Below are 14,635 nucleotides of genomic sequence, written 5' to 3'. Positions count from 1 at the left end.
ACGTTGTAGTGTGAAAGGATTCTAATTTTTGTTTCACCTTTGGCTACTGCTTATGATTTAGCATTGATATGAACACAGTTGCAATCAAAGGTGAAGCAAAAACTATGATTATATTTCATAGCAAGCTCATGCCCTTCCCTTACTAATGTCTTTAGATGTTCTGTCCTGGCAGGCCCATAGCCAGGATTTCGTTTCGGGGGGGGGGATAAAAAATTTTCAGGGGGGGGTTCGGGGGGGGGGGCTGAGTTTCGGGGGGGGGGGGCTGAGTCTGAGTGAAAGAGGGTCTAACCTAGCAAACCTTTTGTATCATTACCCCAATACCCCCATACATATGGGATATATTGAGAATGGTGATCAAATCATGATATTAATAAACATAACAGTTTAAATAATGCACCAGTAAGGCCTTTTCGCGAACCACCATGAGAATTTCGGGGGGGGGGGGGCTGAAGCCCCCCGAGCCCCCCCCCCCTGGCTACATGCCTGTGTCCTGGCCACTGCAGTTTTAGAAGTGGAATGGGAGTTGCTTTTGCATTTTCATATGTGGACTCCCGCTGTAAGTTTTCTAGGCAAAAAAGTGTTGCCAATCTGTTCACATGTCCAGGTGCCTTCTGGAGACAGATTGGTTTTGTGCCCAGTGCCTTTCTTCCAAGTTCCCCTCACCAGAGATGGGGCAATTTAATTAGTCTTCTTTCCAAAGGTGGAACAGTTTTGATTGTGTGGTAAGGCAGGATTGTACCATCTCATATGGTCCACCAACTTTGGCTCTCTCATGCACCCACAGTGGGCCCTTATAGTAGCTGATCAAGTTGCAGCTCTCCCACGCCTGTAACAGCTGCAAGCTGTGCATAAGAACTCAGCAATGTCCTCAGCCTCCAGACTGTGGAGCTGATACAAGAATTCTCATTGTTATTTCCCAATGTGGTGACTCTAAAGTAGTGGTTCTGAACCTGTGGGCCGCAGACCACCAGTGGGCTGCAAGGATGAAAATCTGGTCTGTGACCTTCCTTCCTCTTTATTTATTTTATTTCCACTCCTTTCACACCATCTGCTACTCCTCCCCTGTCACTGACCATAGCATATGTTCTGTATCAGAAACTAGAGCTGATGTGGTCTATCCAATGCAATTTTCTGAATTTTCTGGAGTGCTAATTTTCTGGATTAGCACTCCAAACCAAATCTAAAGTTGACCAAAAACTGATGTGTAACCCTTTTGGTATTAATGTTGGAGAGTGGTCCCTGGTCTAAGTGGTCCCTGGTCAAAGTGGTCCCTGGTTATAAAAAGGTTGGTAACCACTGCCCTAAGGCAAACTTGAGCAAAAATATGATAGCTGAGACCCAATGCAGGTTACACAATGCGGGTCAGAATTAGAGAAGCGAAGATGTTACGTATTTGAATGTATTTACATACAATATCTAGATAGCCTTAAGCACTATGCTTGGCTGTTTGTTGTGGCCCCCTTTCTGTTCTCCCCTTTTCTGGTGAACTATCTTGCCACAACTCTGTCACACCTGCATTTCACTCACTGTGCTATCATACGGTACTTTTGCTCAAACCCTGGTTTCCAGAGGCATGCTCCAGTGCTCAATCCACTACTCCATATTGGCTCTACTAACTTTGTTTGGTAAGTCTACACCCTCTTCTCCTCAATTGTCCCTGCAAAATTAGGAAGTGAGAATACTGATCCCATCTCTAGTTTCTATACTGCCAGTGTGTTGCATGAAGTGGGGGTAGTTGCTGTCTTCTGACTCCTCAACATTTCCTGTAAGGCCCCATCTACACTACCATATAAAATCCAGATTATCTGCTTTGATCCTGATTATATAGCAGTGTAGACTCATATAATCCAGTTCAAAGCACATGTGGATTATCTGCTTTGATAACCTGGATTATATGACAGTGTAGAAGGGCCTAAGTCTGAGGACAGGAATCTTTCAAAATTAGTGGTATAAAATGTCACTGAGGGCTACATTCTGATGGATGAGAAAACATTATGCACCTTCCCCAGGCGGCCTCCACCCTCCCCACCCATGTTATACATGCTGCTGGCATAACAATCCTGCCAAAGCCCATGAAGAGTCAGCTAGAGTAATTAAAACACACAAGTGTTCTATTATTTCAAAATCTTTATCTGAACACCTTCAGTTCTATGAAACAACTTGCTGATCCTTTTCTCCTTGCCTGCCTTTTAATTGCTTTTTCAGTGTTATCTTGAATGTACAGGTGAAGCATCCCTGGTCCTGTTGATCTATCAATGATTGGAGCTGAAATACAGTAGTTCTGTAAGATAGAAAAGTTTAGTATTTGGTCAGCAAATTCTAGTCTTTTTGAAGTGTCAACATTGACCCTATACAGTTTTATTTAGGGCCCTTCCACACAGTCATATAATCCAGAATATCAAGGCAGAAAATCTCGCAATATCTGCTTTGAACTGGGTTATCTGAGTCCACACTGCCGTATATATCCCAGTTCAAAGCAGAAAATGTGGAATTTTATTCAGCTGTGTGGAAGGGGCATTAGATAGATAGATAGATAGATAGATAGATAGATAGATAGATAGATAGATAGATAGATGAAGTTCTGGGACTGTTGGAAATCGCAACCTTCTACAAACTTCCTATACTAGTTATTTGTTATATATATAATTCAGATTGCTTACTATATTGTATATGTGTATATTGGTATGGAGTTTTCCTTAACTCTAAGTTGTGGGAGGAGCTGCAGACCATGTGATCAAAACTAGGCCTATTCAAGACTCAGGCTCAATTTTAGAAAGACGGAGGCCATTAGACTATCAGATTGTACAGACTCTATTTTAGAATACAGAGAGATGCTTTAGACTTTGGACTGTTGGTTCATAAGAAAGATGCCTTGTGTTATCTGCACAGAGAAACCACTTCAAACCTATCTATAACTGGATTGATAAGCAATGTACCTGTATGCTGAATACATGAAGTTTGTCAGTATACCAACTTTGTTACTTTTAACAAAGACTAACTATTTTTGGTCTATGTGTTGGCCTCTTGAGAGCATGATTTAAAAACAATATATTTTATGGGAGAGTAGATGTTTTTTGGGCAAGTGAAAACACACTTCTGAAATTCTGCTATTTTTGTGCATTGGCATATCTTTGTCCCTAACAGCTCAGAGAGATAACCAAGTTTTATCATTCTAACAGCTGAGAAACCTGAATGAATACTAGTGGAGATATACCACTAAAGAGAAGATTGACTCAAACGAGTTTTTAGATCTTCTTGGGAAGATTATACTTTGCAAAAAGGTTATGATTTTCCAAATGCTAATTCATCTCCTAAAGGTCACACTTCCAAACGGCTTTGGAGATTCTGGTTTTCCAAAGGCTTATGATCTCAAAGGTCATGCCTTCCCCAAAACGCCCCCCTTCCATAGAGCGCATGGGAATACCTTGCCTTCATGCTCCCCTCTGAATATTGTTGGAATTTAAAAGAATTAACAGGTGTTTGTGGATAAGTTATGCTACAAAAAAAGCACCAACTGTACTCTTTTCTATCCAGTAATGCATCTGAGCTGTATGTGGGTCTGGAGGCATTCTTAGAAGGCATGGGGCTTCAGTCCCAGTTTGCCTGGGAAAATGAAGAAGAGGGTATTAGAAGGCTGATAGGAAGTGATCCTATATGTTAACTGATCAGTTTAAATGATTTTGCTTGCATATGTTTATCTGGTATATTTTGTGACTATCCCCATCTACACTATCATATAACTGCATTGAACTGGGTTATATGAGTCTACATTGCCATATGATGTAGTGCATGCAGTTAAACTGCATTCTGAAACTACGTTATATAGCCGTGTAGATGGGGCCTGTGTTCCCTGAGGAGTGGGTATTCTATGTGATGTGTGCTTTAGGGATGTGTAGGTGGGTATTTTGTATATATGTGCTACAGGGAACAACTTCCCTTTGCTTTCTATGAAATTGACCTTATGGGGTAACAGTGTGAGTCTTCATTTGGGAATTAGACTGTGCTTCTGTCTTTCATGACTAGGTCACTTATCTGTGAATCTCATCACTTTACATTCTGTAAAGTGGGCGTGGGATAAAAAAAACAAACAAACAAAACATTTACATGTTTCAGTACCCAGAAGGGCCCCTCTGCCGTGGACTTAGGTTCTTGGGCAATTTCTTTTTCTTTTAGTCTCCACATTTTATTTTTTCAGCAGTGCGTGTTACGTGCTGCTTGCTCTGGCAGATACTTCATGAAAAAGTAAGCCCTCCATCCCAGCAATAATTTTTTTAAAGTGCTCATGACGCTCTGGGCCCTTCCACACAGCCATATAACCCAGAATATCAAGGCAGAAAATCCAACAATATCTGTTTTGACCTGGGTTATCTGAGTCTGCAATGCCTTATATATTCCAGTTCAAAGCAGAAAGCCTTAAAGTTCCAAATGTGCTCAACTAACCCACTCTTTTGCTACAGTTAAGGCTCAGCATAATGTTAAGCCAGGGCACTTCAGTTAAGAACATTTCAAACCAAGCTGCCAAGAAACATATAAGGTAAATGGCTGCCTTCAAGCTACTCCAGGGACCACACACAAAATTACCTCCACCCTTATCACTTATAAAACTGAAGTGTTGCTGCCAATCTGCAATGTGCCACTTCAACACACCCAGATAAAATGCTGAAATCTGATTACAGAGCACCAGTAATGCTAGGTACACAAATAACTCTTCTTGATTCATTTGAAAGAAAGACACACATGCCCTTTTTCTATATAAAATGTAAAAGAGTAATTTGAGGGGTTTTTTCAGGGGTAACTACTCTCTTGTAACTCTAAGTATTATTATTAATACATAAGAACCAATGTGGCATAGTGGTCTGATGGCCAGGGTTCAAATCTTCACTCTGTTACTGGATGATCTTGAGCAAGCCCCATTCTTTCAGCCCCAGAGAAAACCCAAAACCAAACAAATCTGAACGAATCTTGCCAAGAAAACATTTGATAGAGTTAACACAGGGTTTCCATAAAGAAATGACTAGAAGACACACAAAAACAACAACAACAACAACAACAACAACAACAACTTCTTATTTGGTAGTTCTTACTGGCACCTAACATGCTTAGGAATAAGGCTAATAAGTGCCCCTGTACACTCTCACAAATAATTTTGCAATGCACAGGGTTAACTTATCATTCTCTAAACACTAGGTCTTGAACAACTATAGCATTAGCCACCCATCATTGTTTTACAGCTCCACACAGATCACATTAATGAAATCCTCTCAGTAATGATGTTGGAGGGATTGGATAATAGGCACATGAAGGTAACATACTCGCTGCCTTCAGTCCCTGATATAAGCACTTTATCACTACCACCCAGCACTGATATAAGTACCACCCAGTTAGTTTTAATCATGAATTTTAAACTCGCATCTTGTGTTTATATTTTAATCTTTGCTCTGTGTATTTTAATATACTTATTTTGTGTAGAACAACATTTTAATATGTGTATTTAATATAATGTTTATGATGATTCTATGTTTCAGCTATGTTGTAACCCGGCTTGAACCATGAGGAGAGGCAGGTAAGAAATAATAATAATAATAATAATAATAATGCATACACTTCCAGGTAATCTTGGACTGCAGTTTCCAGCATTCCTCATCATTGTCTATGCTGGTTATGCCTGCTGTAAATAGAAAACAAACTACATCTGGAGAGCTTCACGATTCTCTTCCATATACTATACTTATAATGCTGGGATTGTACTGGATGAAAAAATAATACCACTACAGCTTCGTCAGATCTTGTGCCTTTAACCACAGCTTGTTCTGTGGTTCTGCAGGTGATAATGCTGCATATCAGGCATAATTGAAGTGTGGCAATCCTGATGGTGATGGATTGCAATCAGTCAGTCCCAGCCATCACAATCAATTACGATCTATAATGGGACAGTCCAATTATATCCAAAGGGCTATCCCCCACCTGGGGTGGGGATGTTTAAAGGGACAATTACAGCAGGTATGAAAACTTGGCAGTTCATTCTCATGGCAAAGAATAGGGGCAGGATGTAACTCAGAAAATGGCAGAAGAAATTACTCTATTAAATTAAACATTATTTTTCATGTTTTTTTCCAGCTCGCTCCTTACCCCAAGGTAAAATGCTCATCCAACAGGGCCTAACCAACACAAATTTGGAGTTGGCAGCTTCATCTGTGACAAGAACTCAGAATATGATGTGAGGCATTATAAACCCACACAGAGGCATCTCCATAAAATGTGATTATTGTAAAGATTAAGAAGTGGAATGCTACATAAGAATGGTTCATGTTGTTTTCCATACCTGCATTACAATACATTCTATTTCTGTTTTTGCACACCCTTTTCATACTCCCATTAGATGAACACACGAATACAGATTCTTTCATTGCACTGCTTTGCCCATATAAATATGTAAGATTTCTTTAAGCAGAAACACAAGCCAGCCATGTAAATGGATGTAATCAATTTACACACACACAGTTTGCTTGCATGCTATTGAATCTTGAAATACATCTTTCCAGACTTCAGTCTGGAACACTTTCAAATTCATCTCAAGATAAGTTGTCTCTTTCCCAGCCAGAACATGATCAAGGTTGCCAAGTGGAAACTTCAGGCTGTCTCTGTTAAACAAAACCTATTCCAGTGACCTGGGACAAGGACTGGTGGTTGGACTGAATTTTGAGAGTCAACCACTACCCTGTTTCATCCTATTTTATAGACAAGTCTCCTGTGCCATCCTAGATGCATGAAATGGCTCTCCCTCAAATCTTGCCTCTCATATAAGTCACAAGCACTGATATCATAACAGTTTCTTGCCCAAATTACTCTGGGTTCTTGGTATCCATTGGAGGTTGATTCCAGGACACCTCCCCCCCCCCCCGCCCCCAATCATAGTATCATAGAAGCATAGAGTTGGAAGAGACCTCATGGGCCATCCAGTTCAACCCCCTGCCAAGAAGCAGGGATATTGCATTCAAAGCACCCCTGACAGATGGCCATTCAGCCTCTGTTTAAAAGCCTCCAAAGAAGGAGCCTCCACCACACTCCGGGGCAGAGAGTTCCACTGCTGAACAGCTCTAGAATCGATACTAGAATCCATGGCTATGGATTCTCTCTGCTATAACAAGTTTTTCTTAACATCTCTCCTTCTAGCTTCCTGTCTGTACTCATGTTATTCCCTGCCCCTAAAATATAAGAATGTGGGGATTTTAAAAAGACCAACAAGATTTAGAGAGAGGAAGGGTGGTGGGTCCAAAATGACAGCTCACCATGCCTGTTCTTTGAATTTGATTGACTTGCACTCCCCCAGCCTCAACATGCGCACACACTCTATACCATAGCATTAAATGAGTTGAAACATGATTTCACGCTGAAAGGCCCGCAGGTCACAGGCTGTGGTTGCTGCTGCTTTAATTAATACAAGTTCCAATGGTAATAAATTATATTGAAGAGGTAGGGTTGTGTGGGAGAACCAACCCAAAAACAGATCTGTTAAAAAGAAAACAAGGCAAAATAGGAGCAATATATATGATTAGTCTTTACTTAAAGCAAATGTTTTGTCGGGGAATACAATAGCTGATGACAACTCAATGATGAGATGTACAAAGTGGGAACCTCTCACTTCCTCAGATGGCTTCCCTTCAGTTTCCAGCGGATTCAGGATAAATGGAGGATGTTTCCATATTATCAAGTAAGATCAGACTTTTATCTGAGACCATCTGCTTTGACTACCTGTGGGTACAAGAGCTAGCAACTTTTCAGTTGTCTCAACCTCTCAGCAGAGATTTCATTCTTTTACCTTCATCCTGAATGTCTTTAACAATTAAATAAACATGTTATGTATCAATTCTCAAACTTGATTACTAATTCTAACTTTCAGGTGAGATCCCCCCCTCCCTTTCTCTGACTTTAGTAAACATGCAGTAAACTTCAATACAGGAAGTAACAACAACAACAACAATAACAACTTTATTCTTGTATTCCACCACCATCTCCCCAAAGGGACTCAGGGCAGCTTACAGATAGCACAAAGTGCCTAAAAAAAAAATGTAAGAGTGAGCACAATATAAAATAAACCACATCCACATATAAAAACATCAAATCAGACTCAATCAAACTGTTCTATCATAGCATCTTTCCATCGAGCAAAGATGTTTCCTGATAAGTTATGTGATGGTGAGGTGGACAACATGCCACTACTCCTAGGTTGTGGGACTGCAGATCCTGTCACCCCTCACCAGTGAAAAAGGTGAGGGGAGGAGGATCACCATCTAAAATTGATGGCTGCATGAAGACATCTGTTTTCAGAGTCCCAGACTAACATACCTGTTTGGTTATACAGTACCACACTTGTATCCATGGGCAATACATTCCTGGAGTTTTGTGTGAATATGCAATGTGAATCCTATTGTAAAGAAGAACTTTTGGCTGAAGAATACCATAGAGTCACATTTGAGGACCAAGAAAATCCATACAAAGGACATTTTTGTCATATGTGGATAAATGAAACTATAGATCTGGCCTGAACAACCTGTGGCCTTCCAGGTGCTTGGGACTCCTAATCCCAGAAGCCCCAGGCAGCTAGTCAGGAATCCTGGGAGCTGAAGTCCAACACACCTAGAGGACCACAGGTTGTGCAGGCCTGCCATAAATATTGTCTCATAGATACGGGGTCCATACTTTACTTTATACATAACCTCAGTATAGACCCATTAACTGGTAGCTAGGGGAGTGAGGAGCAGGATTTTGGACTGTGTGTGTTTAAATTATACTATTAGCTACAGCACCTTGATTAGGAATCCCAATTTGAAATGTGGTGCTGGAGAAGAGTTGTATAGACACCATGGATTGCTTTTTAAAAAGACCAGAAAATGGGTCCTAGAACAAACCAAGCCCAGAAGTCTCCCTAGAAGCCAAAAGTGTGGCTGTTATACTTCAACCATATCATTGTAAAAGGTAAGGTAAAGTAGAAGGTAGTAGAAAATGAGAGTGGCCACAATAAAGGAAGGACAAAGAAAGTCATGGCTTTGAGTTTAGAAACTTGAACAGGGCAAGTGATGTTGGGAGCCCTTGGAGGTCTTTCATTCAAAGGATCACCATAAATAAATCAACTTGAAGGCAAATAATGAACAGCAAATCAAAGGCAGTGTATTTTTTCCCCTTCTGGCAAGGACTAAACCCAATGCAGCACCTTCTCATATTTTGTACTACGGCTCCCTATGGTCAAGAAGAATGGGAGGTGCAGTCACAAGTGCTTGGATGGTGCTGAGGTTCCCACTCTTATCCTAGAAACAGGAAACCCCCCAGCCTGGGTCTCTGGAGAAGCCTGAAGGCATATGTGACCCAAGGTGTTAGGAAGGAAGCACTCATTTCCCTCAAAACCCACTCCAAGAGATGACTAATAACTTGCACCCACATAAAGGGGTGAGAGAGACTGTTACTTTACATATTTCTCCAAAGGGAAGGGACAGGCCTAAGGGCTCCCAGGAACCAAGACTCAAGTTCATGGCAAATCCGAGTCTCCCTTGGAGCTCCAAAGCAACCAGGCCCCATTCAAAAGGGGAGGTGTGTCTGCTCTTTGGCAGTGATTGGCTTCTAGCCCTCAAGGAAGGGACCTGCCCTTGGAAGAAGAAAAAAATGATTAAGACATTGTGTGTCTTTCATAACTAGGCAGCTTGGAATGGAGCAGTATTTCTTCCTCATGAGAGTGCTCTCTGCATGCTGTGGCCCATGCCTTTCATGCAAGCATCCCCAAGCCTTTTCTAAACACGATGAGTGATAGATTCATGCATTTATCCTCTGTCCCCTCTTTAAAAAGAGACACATTTCCAATTGCTAAGCATTTCAGTGACATAAAGCAAACACCCTACACCAGGGGTCCACAAACCTTTTAAACAGAGGGCCAGGTCACAGTCCCTCAAACTGTTGGAGGGCCGGATTATAATTTGAAAAAACAAACAAACCATGAATGAATTCCTATGCACACTGCACATATCTTATTTGTACTGTAAAAATCACTTAAAAACAATACAATAATTAAAATGAGGAACAATGTTAACAAATATACACTTATTAGTATTTTAATGGGAAATGTGGGCCTGCTTTTGGCTGATGAGATAGGATTGTTATTGTTGTTATGTGCTTTCAAGTCGTTTCAGACTTAGGTTGACCCTGAGCGAGGGCCGGGTAAATGACCTTGGAGGGCCGCATCCGGCCCCCGGGCCTTAGTTTGAGGACCCCTGCCCTACACCCTATTCAAAAAATAATGAGTCATAGAGAAGGAAGGAAGTGCTTGCTTACTTCAGAATGCCTTAAAATTATAGTAAAGGTAAAGGTTTTTCCCTGACATTAAGTCTAGTCGTGTCCGACTCTGGGGGTTGGTGCTCATCTCCATTTCTAAGCCAAAGAGCCAGCGTTGTCCCTAGACACCTCCAAGGTCATGTGGCTGACATGACTGCATTGAGTGGTTACTTTCCCGCCAGAGCGGTATCTATTGCTCTACTCACGTTTGCATGTTTTCGAACTGCTAGGTTGGCAGAAGCTGGGGATGACAGTGCGAGCTCACACCCCTCCCTGAATTTGAACGTGCGACCTTTTGGTCAACAAGTTCAGCAGCTCAATGCTTTAACCCGCTGCACCACCAGCAAACATGAGCAATCCCATTCTTCCACCTGATGCCAAATTTTCTCTCCAGAGTGGAAATACAAGATCGATGCTTTGAATATGAGCCCTATTTTATGGCTGAGATAGAAACTAGTGGTTGCATCCTTATTCAGAGTTTACTTCCTTCCCTCCATCCCAAGCTATAGATTTCCACTATCCCAATAACATCAGCCCTGAAAACTGTTTGAGACCAATGAATTTGGTTTGTAATGCCACAAGCATCAAGCCTTATTTATTAATTAATGTATGAATTCATTTACTCACTGCCCTGGCTTCTCGCACCATCCTATTCCCAAGGGCTCAAAGAACTCTTGTCTCATTTTATCTCAATACAAACCTATAAAAGAAGGTTAAGGAGAAAGCAATGCGGGAGAGTAACTCCAAGCCACCCAAGAGACCAGGAAAGATCAGGGCATCTGAACCTCTCTCCTCTCAGCACTCTAACCAGGGGCCTAAAGTCTGATCAGATAAGGTGGGTTGGTTCTGCAGGGTTTTCTCACAGAATTTTTAAACTGGGAGGTTTCAGTAAAACCCTTGTTGAGCTCTTGGGGCTGCAGAAAGATCCAATAACCTCAGATTGCCTAATCAAAACAATATGAAAGTGCCATCACGGGTTAACCTTGAAACGGAATACTACCAAAGAAGTTACAGAGCAGGACAATCCCAGTTAAACCATTGCAGAAAGCCCTATAGCAATGTCATTTAGTGCCATTGGTTTGGGAAGCTACTGCCATGTCCATACATTCCTATGCATCCCAAGGATCATGCCTTGATGAGAAGGAAAGCCCTTCTTTGAGAAAACAGGGGCAGGTTGTTTGGCCTCTGAAATGAATGGATTTCTGTAGGATTGAGGTGAGTTGTCACATCAAAAAACTCATAGAATGGCACTTTAAGAAAGTTGGAGGGACCACAAGGATCATTTAATCCCACCTCCTGCAGGAATACACAAGGAAAGGGCTCTTGAAAGATGCCCATCTGTCCTCTTTTTAAAGACCTCCAAAGATGGAGAGTCCACCCCCAACTGCACAATACAGCACATTCCACCGCTGAACACTCTTACAGTAAAGGAGCTCTTCCTAACAGCCAGTCCTTGAATCTGCAAGACTATTCAATGCTAATGGAGGTGGCCAATTGCTACATTCACACTTGCTTCAAGCAGACAAGAGTTCTTTCTTCCACCCTGGACATTATTCCACAGATATATAAACCCTTCTTGCCTAATTTTCAACAGACCTCATAATCTCTGAGGATGCAGGTGAAACATCTGGACAGAATGCTTCTGCAACATCGATTGAGGTGATGTATGTTATTTTTGAAACAATGACAGCAATAGGGTTGTTGTAAGTTTTTTGAGCTGTATGGACATGTTCCAGAACCATTCTCTCCTGATGTTTAGCCTGCATCTAGGGATGCCAGAACTCACAACCTCTGAGGATGCCTGCCATAGATGTGGGTGAAATGTCAGGAGAGAATGTTTCTGCAACATTGATTGAGGTGATGTATGTTATTTTTGAAACAATGACAGCAATAGGGTTGTTGTAAGTTTTTTGGGCTGTCTGGCCATGTTCCAGAAGCATTCTCTCCTGACATTGTCGAAGGCTTTCATGGCTGGAATCACTGGGTTGTTGTAATTTTTTTCGGGCTATATGGCCATGGTCTAGAGGCATTCTCTCCTGACGTTTCGCCTGCATTCCAACAGACCTCACTACCTCTGAGGATGCTTGCCATAGATGCAGGCGAAACGTCAGGAAAGAATGCCTCTAGGCCATGGCCATATAGCCCAAAAAAACCTACAGCAACCCATTCTCTCCTGACGTTTCGCCTGCATCTAGGGATGCCAGACCTCACAACCTCTGAGGATGCCTGTCATAGATGCGGGCGAAATGTCAGAAGACAATGCTTCTGGAACAAGGCCATACAGCCCGGAAAACTCACAACAACTCAGCGATTCCGGCCATGAAAGCCTTCGACAACACATCTTCCTAACATGATTTATTTAGCACAAGCTTCTGTAGGCTGCTGCTCTCTTCATCATGCATTCACATACAACTTGTTAGCACTCATTGTCGCTTGAAATGGATGAGTTTAGTGACTAAAGCGGCGTGAAAAGTGTTCCCCACTCTCTCCAATAACTTCGATTTCTGTTTTTGCATGGACAAGGGTGCACCCCAACTTTTCCCAAAGGGGGGAAACCAATGAGAAATGTGCGATGTCCATGAAAGTGGGCTGAGGGATCCCTGGGTTCTATGCCTAGTTCTGGGAAGGAAGGGAATTACCTAACTGGCAAGTCGGAGCACAGTCTCCCTCCCCTGAGCCTCATCTCCCCGTTCCTTCTTTCACACCATTTCTGCCTCGGCTTGGGCACACTCACGGCTCAGAAACTGACACTGACGAATGGAAGCTCCCCCCCCCCCCCCCCAACGCTTTCATGTCAAAGCGAAATGCCCTTTGGCGAGAATTTCACGATTACGGATGGGGCGCGAGTACGAAGTGCAGAGGGAGATGACAGCCAGGATTAGTACTGGGGGGGGGGGGGGAGTGGGGGGGGCAATAATCCTGAGGACCCGAGGAACCGCTCGGGAAAGAGGCCAATCCGCTCCGACACTGCGTCCCTCGGAGAGTTGTAATTATAGAAGCGGCTCCCAAGCGACACCTCCTCCGAGCCCTTGGGGTCTTTGGGGGGCACGAGCCACGGATCTCCACCCCCCCCCCCCAACTGCGGCGAGGATGGAAGCCGGGAGGTCAAAGCATGGCACGGCTCTGCCCATCCACAGATAGAGTCAAAGAGAGGAGAGGATTGGGGAATCGTGGGGTGAGGGTGAGGGCAGATGGAGAGAATCCAAAGCCCAAGGAGCGAGCGGGGTTTCCTTACCTTTGGCCCCAAAGGCTGAGAAGAAGCAGAGGACCGAGCCAGAGAAGGAGTGGATGTCCCATCTTTGGATGCCCCAAGTTTCTTCTCTCCAGCAGCTGGTTCTCTCTTTGGATGCGAGGGCAAAGTAGGCGAGGATGGAGTGGGCTGTCTCTCTTGGGCTGTGGCTACTCTTGCCCCGTTCTCCTGCTCTTGGGGGGCCTCATGGGTCGCCTTTGCCCGGATTCTTAGACATGGCGAGGGATAGACCTCTCTGCAAAAGTCCGAACTTTACACCCCGGGCCTGCCTTCTGCTCTTCTCTCCTTCCCGCCTCAGTCCTTCCTTCCTTCCTTCCTTCAGTGGGGCAGCTGGGGGTCGGGGAGGCGTCGAGGCGGGGGGCAGGTTGGCGAAGGCGGCACCAGAGCGGGGTTGTCTTCTCTTCGGCGCTGCGTGCGGACAGGTCCTGCTCCTCCTCTGCCCCCCATCGGAGAGCGAGTCGAGAAGAGGAGGAAGGAGGCTGGCAATGATCTCTCTCTCTCTCTCTCTCAATTCCCCCCCCCCCCCCCCAACCTCCGCCGCTCCCAATCTAGGTACACACCCTCTTCTAGCTACAACTTTTGACTGCCCCCCTTCTCTCGACGTTAGCGCCTTGGTTTTGAGCGGGGTGGGTCAGTGCGGGATAGGCAAGGGAGAGAGAGGTCAGGGCACCGCGGGTCCCAAAGGCTGCTAGGTGCGTGTGTGCCTGCGCAGGAGGGGGGGGGGGTCTTCTTTTGCTCCTTCCTCCTCCTCCTCCTCCTCCGGGTTCCTCTCTGGGCTGGGACGGGGCGGGAGAGGCAGGCAAGCGCCGTCCACGCGCAGCGAGCACCCGCCGCGCCCGCGCCCCAAGCCCGAGTCCCGACACGTCCGCGCAGGAGCCCCGGGGCCTGGCAGGCGGGGAAAGGAGGGGCCCGCCAAGCCTGTGCCAACCGCACGCCCAGAAAGAGAGAGAGAAAGAGAGAGAAAGGGGGGGGGGAGAGAGGGAGAGAAAGGGGGGGGGGCACTCTCGCATCCGCTCCCCACGCGGCCCAACCAGGGAGACAGGCAGCCCCGGCAACAGAGAGAGA

General features: G+C 44.2%; 1 protein-coding gene across 1 annotated transcript in view; it reads right to left on the bottom strand.

Annotated features, from left to right (window-relative positions):
* The window catches only part of WNT10A (Wnt family member 10A), an 81,519-nt gene extending 67,435 nt beyond the window's left edge, over window positions 1-14,084 (bottom strand). Inside the window, exon 1 of the mRNA XM_060773233.2 lies at window positions 13,556-14,084. Within this exon, the coding sequence (XP_060629216.2) occupies window positions 13,556-13,617 (62 nt within the window). The 5' untranslated portion in view covers window positions 13,618-14,084. The remainder of the gene's footprint in view (window positions 1-13,555) is intronic.
* Window positions 14,085-14,635: the final 551 nt, after the last annotated feature.

The sequence above is a fragment of the Anolis sagrei genome, chromosome 1 (genome assembly GCF_037176765.1).
Source record: "Anolis sagrei isolate rAnoSag1 chromosome 1, rAnoSag1.mat, whole genome shotgun sequence".
Lineage (NCBI taxonomy): Eukaryota > Metazoa > Chordata > Lepidosauria > Squamata > Dactyloidae > Anolis > Anolis sagrei.
The sequence above is the reverse complement of the archived record's forward strand: the minus strand, read 5'-3'. Positions and strand labels throughout refer to the sequence as shown.